Genomic DNA, 11900 nt, shown 5'->3' on the forward strand with positions numbered 1-11900 from the left:
AATTATTATTTTTTTATCGGAAATAGAATGTTTTATCTTCATGCAATAATTACTTTTCATCTTTTTTATACCATGAGTTAGTTAAAGAATTAAGCCTGCAATTTTGAAGATAAACATTTTAGTAAAAATATTATAAAATAGCAATTAGATTAATGATTTTATATATTGTATATTCATACTTTAAACTACAAATAGATAAGGAATGAATGGAGTATTATTATCAAACCTATATGACCCTATGGTCCATATCAAATTATAGAAGGTGTGGTGTAAATTTATGTGAAAACTAGTGATTATACCCGTGAAATGCACGAGTATTATTATATTAAACATATAAGAGTATTCCCTGGTCCATATCATATTATAGAAACTAGTGCATATAGCAAGTGGTGTACATTTTTGTGAAAACTAGTACTTACACGTGTGAGATGCAATGATTATTTAATAACATAAAACTTTTGAAGATATGTTTGAGTTTGTTTAAGAAGATTCCAACTTAAGTACACTCTTATTGATTCAAAACTGGTTAATGAAGTCCTTCAAAAAGCATAATGACTCAAAAGCTATAATGATCAAAAACTAAAGTTATAAGTACATTGGTGTGTCTTTTGTCATCGTTATGAGAAGCTCAATAATTTGAGCTTGTCGTTAGAATAAACTCAAGCTTTTTATTGTATTAGAATAAATCCAAATTTGTGTTAAAATATATGTTAAAATTATTTGTATTATGTTCAAAAGAGCCTAAAATAATGAGATATTTTTTCGTGCTAATAAGCTACAACTCTATTTAACATGCAATCCTAAAGAGCTACAACCATATTTTAGGGAGTAAAAATTCTCTCTAGTACAGAAGATAACCATCATAAAAAATGAAACCAAACACTTTTATTCCTTGACATAACAACATACAAATATGTTGAAGTTGTAGGCATTGGTCCTATATAAATGCAGGTTGAGACGTGTCGTGATAAGACCCAACTCTTACCGTATATGACAATAGGTCTATTATCAAACCAAAGTCTTAACAAGGATTAGATGTTGAACCTAAGCACTGAGAGCAATCACTGGGGCTATTTTTAACGTTATTCTTAATGGAATAAGAATATTCTTACTCTATTTTATATAATGTTGTTTTTATTTTCTGTTTTTTGTTTTTAAATAAGAACATTTTTTTGTTATTCTTAACCAAGAGTAAGTGATGAGAGAGGTAGATATGTGTGAAAAAAGTAGATGTTGTGCAACCAAAAAAAAATAAGATTGATATTTGCCATTATGGGAAAAAAGTAAATGTCATTTTTATTTCATGGAAAGTTATAATAAATTATAAAATAATGTATGAGATCTAAATAATAATGAAATTATTGTTATCCATTAGAAATGCTCAAATACTACTCGATTCGACCTAATCATTAATTTAATACTGATTATTAGGATAAGGAGTGAAAGCAGCCTAAAGATTTACAACAATTTCATCTACAAAGAACCACAATAAAAAAATTATACCACAACTTAATAAACAAAAATCTTCTATATTCACTATAGTGTATCACTCTCTTTGGCATAAAAAACAAGTGATCAGTTCCCTATAAATAATAAATAAACTTCCATTAAAAATCAAGTTATCATAATTTATAATAAGTTTGTTTATGATTAATGACAAAAAAATGTTGATAATAATAAGAATATATATAACATCTTCATTGGAAAATATCAATTATTACACATTATATGGAAAATATTTTCATTAGGTCACACACATTATTTTATAATTTATTACATATTCATATAAATTAAGAAAACATCAACTTTTATACCACAATGTTAAATATCATTATTATTCATATTTGAGGCCATAATCTACCTCACACAATTTCTCTCAATTTCTTTCTCCTCTTTTCAACCTTTGGGTCCATAGTTTTTATAAGAATAAACACATCATATTCTTGATAAGTAAGAATTTTGTAATAACAAACTGAAAAAATATTCTTATTTGAATGGAATAAGTTATGGGATATCTCTGACGAAAATCAACAACCTTGATAGTAGTTCCATAACTCTATACTTTGGAGAATTAGTATTGAATTTAATATCTATATGGTGGTGGAGTTGAGTGAATCTCATACAAAAAAGTGATAAGATGTATATATGAGGTGGAAAGAGGAAGATGAAGTGAGTGAAGCGGTGTAGTTTGTTTGTTACTTTGTAACAACGTTTGTGTCAGTATTCATCAATAATCAACATTCACATACATCATCATCATCTCATGCATATTCATTTATCATAATCTATCTTTTGGTCCCTTTTTTCTCTCTTCATGTCTTTCTCATTGCAACCCATTTTCCCATGTGACTCCCGAGCCTACAATCTGTCCCTCATCGTCCTATTAACTGGAACAAGTATTCGTACATCATTGATTTTACATGTATTTTTAATGACTAAAGTATTATTCCATTATATATATAATAATAAAATTTTCTTACTATATTATTATGTCTTTTATTTTTTATTTGTAGTACTTATTTATCCATTAACAAAGATGATTTTTGCTCTATTATAACTATACATCTTTACACCTGTTTTCTCTGTATTCATTTCATCTCTTTCTCTCATTTCTCTGTCCTTTTTTGTCCTCACTTCTCATAAACCATATGCAATATCGGTTAGGTTATATTATATTATTTCCATATAAAATATAAAATTCCTCCTAAAGTTCTAGACTTTTCATCATTATTATTGTTAGAGGATGACAGCATTTGGTTTAAGAGAAGAAAATAAGAAGAGGAAAATATATGTGAAAGGCTAAAAAAGAGTAAAAAAAGATAAAAAGATGAGAAATAGAATGAAGTTTTCTATTGTTTAGTTGTATTAGAAAAAAAAAAGTGATTATATTCACCACTTTTCCTCTCCCATTTTCTCTTCACCTAGAATAAAGAAATTTGGTGAACTCTACCTCATTTTTTACTCTCTCCTCTTAAATTTTTCCTCAATCAAATGAGAGAAAGAGTAATTTTGTATTCAACTTCTCTCCTCTCCTCTTCTTTATCCTCTCTTTCACTTCTTCCAACCTATTGCATAGCAGCCCCATGTCCTCCACTACTAATTATTTTGAGGTATGAATATCATCATTTTTATATATTAGTATATTTATTAGTATTTATAACTGAGATTCAAATTCTCCACCTCTTAATTACTCTATTCCTTAAATTATTCACTCTAATTGATCTAATTATATTATAACTCCCTATTAAATATGATCATTTAATAGATATGACAACATTTTCGTTTAGGTGTCGTTAGGTGGTTATTATAGGTAGAATAAAGAACATTGAAAATTATAAATTCTCATCATATTTAGTGTTTCTTCAATAATAATGACACGCATATGGGAACAAGGATCATCTGTTCCAAGAAAATCATGTTCTCATGTACCAAGTTAATTAAACTTAGAATAATGTACAAAAAAATAATTTTTGATATTATAATTTTTTATTTTCAATTAAATAAGAATTTTTTATTGGACAATGGTACCAAATGGAACAAGAATAAAGACAAGTAATCCCAACTGATATGATATGGTGGGAGTAATGTAAGGGTATGAGGAACAAATTATATAATCAAATATGCTTATTCATAAATGATCTTCCTTTGAGATAAAAATATATGAATTTAACATGATGATAGGCTACTGTGCAGAAACAATATTATCTTTAACACTAAGCAGACTATTATGAAGGATATTATTGAGGCAATAAAAGTGAAGATATAGGTTTGGATCAATGAAAAATGGCATAAGTCAGCTATGATTTATAATGATTAGCTGGCAAAACATTTAGCTTGTTATTCAGATATTTCTTAATCTCTTTTTCTTTTCTCTTTTTCCTCTTTAACATTTGTAATCTCTTTATACTTTCCGTACTTTATTAATAAAATTCTCTTTACCGACCAGAAAAATGTCTTCTAATTAATCTATTGACTTTAATATCATTGATTCAAATTTGGATTCAAGAGATCTAATCATTTGGAGACTAACTCATACTCCATCATGTGAAAATGAAGATCTATTCACAACATATCTTCAACTAAAAATCGAGATATTTTCATCAATATTTTCCAAATTCTTCCTATCATCTCATCTTATTAGATATAACAAACTAGTAAGTTACCCGTGCATTTGCACGGGACAATATTTTTTGCCGCATGATTAATAATATATATTACATGTGTATTTATGAATAAAAATATGTATGTTGCTCGTGCATTCGCATGGTTAAAACCATATATGTTGCCAGTGCATTCATATTGCTAAAAATTATTAATTATATATAAAATCATACGGTCAGACTATACGGTTTAACTGTTTAAATCGGATAAACTTAATATGGGTCATCTACTTATTTAACATCTTGCTCTACTTTCTCAACATTGTTTTTTACACATACATAACATGATATAGTTAGTAGTATCCTATTAATCAAAAAAATCATCAATAAATTTATAATTTCATTATTATTTGATTCTAAAATAATATTAGTATAATATTAGTATTATATAGGTAATAGATAGATAGATAACAAAAACATAATAAATATTATTTAACTCTAAAATAACTACAAATAATATGTTATGATTCATATTATTATTATTATTTTAAAATATTGTTATAGTAACATTATATTTTAATATTGCATAGGTAATCATATTCCTTTTATTTTTAAATAAATCACACGTCATGATGGCTTGAGAGATTGACACATGTCATGAGGGAGTTCTTGAGAGATTGACACATGTCATGAGGGAGTTCCTGAGAGATTGACACATGTCATTGAGAGATTGACACATGTCATGAGAAACCTTTAGTTTTGATGAGAGGTTGACACATGTCATGAGGGCTTGAGAGATTGACACATATCATGAGAGAGTTTTTTTTATTATATAAGTAATAGTAAAAACATAATATTTTTAAATAAATCACACGTCATGATGGCTTGAGAGATCGACACATGTCATGAGGGAGTTCTTGAGAGATTGACACATGTCATTGAGAGATTGACACATGTCATGAGAAACCTTTAGTTTTGATGAGAGGTTGACACATGTCATGAGGGCTTGAGAGATTGACACATGTCATGAGGGCTTGAGAGATTGACACATGTCATGAGAGAGTTTTTTTTTTATTATATAGGTAATAAATAACACGTAACTATATTTAAAGAATGGATTTAATTAGGTTGGCAATAAATCGAACCAACTCGGTATCGTTCGAAACTTGATTCACTATTTAACTCAATAAACTTGGTTCATAAACCAAATGAGTTGAACTTGAGCAAGAAATTGAGCTTGTTAAATAAACAAGCCGAACTTGAGTTGATATAGTTCGACTCGTTAAGTTCATAAACTAACTCGATATATATATATAATTATTTATTTATTTATATATACACATATATTTATATAAACTAATTTTTATATTTATTATGACTCATACATTATTTTTTTATATTTATTGTTATTATATATAAAAAATTATATTTATATATATAACCTTTTGAAGTATTTTTCAAATTTTAATTAATTATTTGAGTTGTCAAAATGAACCATTCGAACTGAACCGAACAGTTCACAAACTTTAATTGAGTCGAATTCGAGCTAAAAATAACTCGTATCGAACTCAAGTTGAGTTTTGAGCTGAGTCAATCCTTATCGAGTTGAACGGAGCCGAACTCTAGTTCGACTCGTTTCCGGACCTAGATTTAATATGTATAAACCGTGCAAGTGTCTTTTACACTGTCAGCAAAATCCTCACCATTCATATGTTAGCATCATTGGCTTTCAAACAAAAATCTTACAAATCAGTGATTGATGATGTACTCACAGTATAAAAAACTTCACACTATCGGTGCACAGAAATTAAACTCTTAAAGAATACCGATCCTCATATAAATAGACCCCTTATCTAGCTACTTCCATCCCTATAGCCTCAACCTTATCACAATCTCACTCACTCACCCACATAACAAACACACTCCACCATGACAAAGGACATAGACACCGAACCACATGGTGAGCTAGCTCACCACAAAGACTACGCAGACCCACCACCAGCACCACTCTTTGATGCTACTGAACTCCGCAAGTGGTCCTTTTATAGGGCCGTTATTGCGGAGTTCGTGGCAACTTTCCTCTTCTTGTATATAACCATTTTGACCGTCATTGGCTACAAGAGTCAGACTGACATCGCTCACGGCGGTGATATTTGTGGCGGTGTTGGTGTTCTTGGTATTGCTTGGGCTTTCGGTGGCATGATTTTTATTCTTGTTTATTGCACCGCTGGAATTTCTGGTAACGATGTTACATTTAATTTTCATATAACATAAGACTCGTGTGGTACTAATTTCTTGTTATATGTTATATTAAAGGATGTTTGAAAGAGTTATGGACTAGTCTTGTGTTAAAAGCACTTAAATAGTTCTTTGAAAGAGTTTAATCTATAAGTGTAGTTTATGATGTTTTATATGTTTTGTTTTAATTTATTTTACTAATTTTGTTAGATAAATTTATGAAGTAAGTCAATAATAAATTATAGAGGATTCATCAATAAATTTTTAATAAATAATAAACATCCAAATTGGTACTAATAAATTTTTTCACAAAATTTAAAAATATCAATTTATTGGTCAAAAATTTCAAATGCCATTCAATTTAGAGTCCACAAGGAACTAAGTTTATCACAAGAATGATTAATTTATCAAAAATGGAGATTTTTCATTTCGCAATAATCAAGCATGTCTAGGGGCCAATTTAAGTATTTTCTCATAATTAATCAATGAGGCACTTAATTTAAGTGCTTAGCCAAACACACTCTTATGTTCTTGTTAGAAATCAGCATAATATTTAAGTAGCAAAAGAATAACACTAAGGTTTTATATGTGTGTATTTTATTAACACAACTAATATATACAATAATGTGACATGTTATATGATTAGGGGGTCACATAAACCCAGCTGTTACATTCGGTTTGTTCCTAGCAAGGAAAGTAACATTGGTGAGAGCTTTATTGTACATAGTGGCTCAAGTGTTGGGTGCAATATCTGGTGTTGGGTTAGTCAAGGCTTTCCAAAAGGGTTACTATAATAGGTATAATGGTGGTGCTAACATGCTAGCTGATGGTTATAGCAAAGGTACTGGTTTGGGTGCTGAGATTATTGGTACCTTTGTTCTTGTCTACACTGTCCTTTCTGCCACTGATCCTAAGAGAAATGCCAGAGATTCTCATGTTCCTGTATGTTTCATGTATACCCTTTTCTTTTTTTATTCCAAAGTTTTAATCTTTTGGTTGATTTGTACATAAATCTTGTGTGAATTGAATCTGAAATTTGAAGAAGTAGTGAAATGTTTGGTGGTATATGTATTTCTAACCTTGCTCTTATGTGGTTTATCCACTTCATATAAAGTAATATTTAGAACACATCTTCTATTTCATAATATGTGTTATTTTATGTATTATGATTTATGATTGATTGAAAAAATATATTTAAATTAAAAGTTTAATTATGAAGTATTTTTTACCAAAAGCTCATGACACATAGAGTAGCACACATCATATGGAATATGTGTTCTCACTAATATTATTTGTTTCATGAAGCATGTGGTTATCTTTTTTTATTGGTTAATAAAATGGACTTAAATAATCAATAATTAAGAATGAGAATTGGTGTCACTTAATTAATTAGAAAGGATGGCATGAATTATGACACTTAGGAGTAGATATTCCTCTAGAATCCAATGTTCTGTGTTTTAGTCTATGGTCCTATTCTATTATGTTTACATAATAATATACCAAATACAAATAATTTGTTCAATCATATGTCTAACAAATGTTTAATAATAATATTTCAAATTTTTGTTTATAGTTTTTTCATTATTTTTTTGATAGGTTTTGGCACCACTTCCAATTGGGTTTGCTGTGTTCTTGGTTCACCTAGCCACTATCCCTATAACAGGAACTGGCATAAATCCAGCTAGAAGCTTAGGAGCAGCTGTGATATACAACAATGAGAAAGCATGGGATGACCAGGTATATATGTTTTCATCTTCAAAACAAAACCTTTGCTTGAAATGTTTGGTTTAATTCATAGAAAAAGTTTATTAAGATGTATAACAACAAATTAATAAAATAAGTTATAAAAGTACTTTTTAATTTTTAAGTAAATATTCCTTTTAATCTCTCATGTTTTTCAACCTTACGTTCCTCAAAATTTGAAAAACTCAAATTGGTAACTAAATTTTTTTAAATATGAATCAAATTAGTCTCTATCAAGTATTATAAAATATGCTAAAAATGACTAATTTAATCTACATTGAAAAAATGGAGTATTTTGAGGTTTTTAATTTTTAAAGGACCAAACTGATAAAATCGAGAAACATGAGACACTAAAATAAGTATTTAATATTTACTTTAATCTTTTTATATAAGCTCTTATGATCTTATTTCAATATAACCTTTTGGTATTATTTTTTTCCCCATTTTTTTCCTTCCTGTTATTAGCTTTTTTTTTTACTACTAACAATTATATTTTCTCACGTTATGAGTAAATAATTAAAAAAATTGGGGTTTGTGACTGACTCTACCAACAAGTTTAGCTCCCAAAATTAAACATTTGACATTTTGATTATCCTAAAGATCTAGTGTGGTCTTACACCACTAGACCAATTGGTTTGAAAAGAATTTAAAATTTATGCATTAACAATGTAAATTTATGCACTAACAATTGTATTACTTTTGTTTAATAGTAAATAGTTGTTAATAAATTAATGGTGGACGATTTGCTAACAATGGAAAACTGTTATATTGTCAATTTATACATATTAAATCATTATGAAAACGTATGAATTAATTACATCGTGTTAATTAATATAGTGGATCTTCTGGGTTGGACCCTTCATTGGTGCTGCTGTTGCTGCAATCTATCACCAGTACGTGTTAAGAGCACATGCAGCAAAGGCTCTTGGTTCTTTCAAGAGCTCCCAAAATCTGTAACTCAATCAAGTTTTGGTGCAGCCTAGCTTGGATGAAATCTTTGGGATTCTTAATTGTTTGTAATTGTATGAAGATATGCATGGTTTATTGGAATTTGTATTTAATGATTTTCTATTTTCAGTAACAACTCAAAAGACATGTTCATGTTGATCTATGTATTTTACGTGTAACCTATTCTTAAATGTGTGCTAATGTACTTTGCTAGTGTTCCATGTTTTTGTCATTACATTGTTTCTTCTTTGTTGTATTTATTAGTTTTTTGGGAATTTGAAAATATATGATAAGCATGTTGAGATAATGAGTGAGATTCTTATAAAGGACTAATGTCCTATGTCTTTATCAAATCTTTCAACAAAAGTTTTGTTATATTAGTGAAGGATGTTACTTGTGAATAAATATAATATCAATATGTGATACATGTTACTTTTTTTTATAGTGTAAATGAATTTATAGGAAGATATATTGTTTTTAGTAGAGAAAGAGAAATTATTATATGGTTGAAAATAACATCTTCAAACTAAATTCACATCATTAATGTCTTACTAATGATTTGAAATTAGAGTAAAAATCTTTTTTGGTCTCTCAAAAAAAATCATATCTTAATTCCGGTCAAATGAAAAACCAAAAATAGTCCAAAAATATCAAATGTAGAGAAGTAAATTACACTGATATTTATTGAGTTTTAATGAAATTTTACAAATTACGTCTCCTTTTTTACACATACAAAAAACTTTTAATTTATATATCTATATTATATTGCCTACCTTAACATGAGAAATGAGTGTAAAGTTAAACAAAATATGATATATTATGGAGACAAATTCAAATAATATACGAGTAGTATATTTTCATTATTTTTTGTACAAAATGTATTAATAATTCTAAGGAGATATTGTTTAAATCACTCTTATATTATATTGTAACAAAAAATAATGAAAATGTATTAACTCGTATACTATTTGAATTTGTTTCGATAATATACCATATTTTGTTTAACTTAATTATATTTATCATTCATTTTGTTTAAAAGATCACACTTATTTCTTATACATGTGTACTAAGTGTAATATATAAATTAGGACTTTTTGGTAGATGTAAAAATGAATTAGTGGTTTGTGTAATTTCACTAAAACTCATGAGTATAAAATAAAGAGTTACTTTGAGCATTTTTGTAACCCTTAAGAGAGACTATTTTAATTCATATTTGTAATATCTAAATATTAGTTTGGATTTTTTTATTTTTTGGAATTCTATACACAAAAATTTATAAAAGCCAAAATTGATATTCACTTTTAAAATTAGATAAGTTTATTTCAAATCAAAAATAAAAATATGATTGAGATGATTAGTGTTGGACCATATATTTTAATCATGTCACGTTTAATGGATTTAGCTATTGATGTCATTGGGGTGGTCCATGCATTATTTAATATGCTGTTCTGAAATTGAAAGGTGGTCCTATGCAATATTTATGGGCCAGAGGTTGTGGTCATAGGCGATATCTTTGCTTGTTATGCATTTATGAATGAAAGAGAAAAAGATGTATGACTGACAGTGTATAAGTTTTATATATTGTCATTGTATTATTGTCATTGATTTTTATTATTGTTGACTTTTCAGAAAAAGTAATCCAAAAATGAACAGTTGATTATGAAGTATATTTGTACAAATTTTTATACTATCAGTGTATACATTTTACATTTTATTCTAATTCCAGGAATGTGAGTTTAATTATGAGGGGAGAGAAAGTATTTGAAAGCACCATGTTCAAAAAAACTATAACCCAATGCAATGCACAATGAATCCAATAAATAAAGAGTAACGGTGTTATTCACATAAACGTACATATATACATATGTATATAGAGACAACTAATAAAATTTTAATAATATATTAAATACTTAATTTTAATTAAAATTTAGTCATTAATAATAACATAAAAAAGCAAAATTACAATTGTCTTTATATATGATATGTTATATACATCTATGCAAGTTTTCTCTATTGCTAATCCTTCTATTTACAAGAAAATGACATATGTCACTTGTAAATCAATCATTAATAAATAAAGTATCAATTTATGACATATGTTACTATCTTATCACTATGAAGATTTAGTATGAGGATATATCATTTTCCATAAATAAATTAAACAAGTAGTTAGAAAACTAGTGATACCTTTCATGTATAACTTTCCCTATTGTTGGAAAAACTATTTGATTTTTTTGTTTAGTTAAGAGTATTACATCATTCGATGGGCAAGAAATTATTCCATTTTGTAATATATCATTGTTACTTATAACAAATGTTGCTATCAGAAATCAAATTTTTTATTTTTTGGTATATATGAGAATTTAGTATGACCTTATATTACTATATCAACGTCTTATTCGTATTCAAAGATGGAAATGGATGAAAATGACAAATCATCTTTGCCTCACCAATCTTCTTATTGTAGCCCTTTGTGCCATTATTATTTAACTTAGAGATGGTATATAGCACAAACTACAAAAGGATAATCTTTGTTTTCAAACATTTATTTTGACACCATATATAGATCAACTTCAAATTCTCTCAATTTCTTAAATATTAAATTAAATCCCGTTTAAAAATTGATAACTAACAAATTAAGGAAATAGAGAAATGAGAAAAATAAAATGAGATTCTTCTTCACACTCATATATCCAACATATTGATGGAATATGTTTAAGTATTGGATTATATACTTATATCGAATTTTAAAAGGGAGCAATGTTATTTGGACATATGAGTTGCATATTTAAATCGGATATCTTGCTGCTTTGAGGAAGAAGAGAAAGATAACTTAAATGTCTCACTTTTTTTCTTCTTTTTCCCTAATAT

At 27.6% G+C, this 11900-nt stretch overlaps 1 protein-coding gene across 1 annotated transcript; it reads left to right on the forward strand.

Moving 5' to 3' along the window:
* On the forward strand, nucleotides 5950-9250 carry LOC109357227 (aquaporin PIP2-1-like). The gene is made up of 4 exons (XM_019601027.1): nucleotides 5950-6339; nucleotides 6985-7280; nucleotides 7935-8075; nucleotides 8919-9250. Exons 1-4 carry the CDS (start codon nucleotides 6030-6032, stop codon nucleotides 9036-9038), a joined length of 867 nt encoding a protein of 288 aa, XP_019456572.1. The 5' UTR covers nucleotides 5950-6029; the 3' UTR covers nucleotides 9039-9250.

The sequence above is a fragment of the Lupinus angustifolius genome, chromosome LG09 (assembly GCF_001865875.1).
Source record: "Lupinus angustifolius cultivar Tanjil chromosome LG09, LupAngTanjil_v1.0, whole genome shotgun sequence".
Taxonomy (NCBI): domain Eukaryota; kingdom Viridiplantae; phylum Streptophyta; class Magnoliopsida; order Fabales; family Fabaceae; genus Lupinus; species Lupinus angustifolius.

Coding starts and splice junctions, on each gene's coding strand:
- LOC109357227 (XM_019601027.1), top strand. CDS start 6,030: ATGACAAAGGACATAGACACCGAACCACATGGTGAGCTAGCTCACCAC. Junction 6,340..6,984: donor TTGCACCGCTGGAATTTCTG/GTAACGATGTTA, acceptor TTATATGATTAG/GGGGTCACATAAACCCAGCT. Junction 8,076..8,918: donor AGAAAGCATGGGATGACCAG/GTATATATGTTT, acceptor TAATTAATATAG/TGGATCTTCTGGGTTGGACC.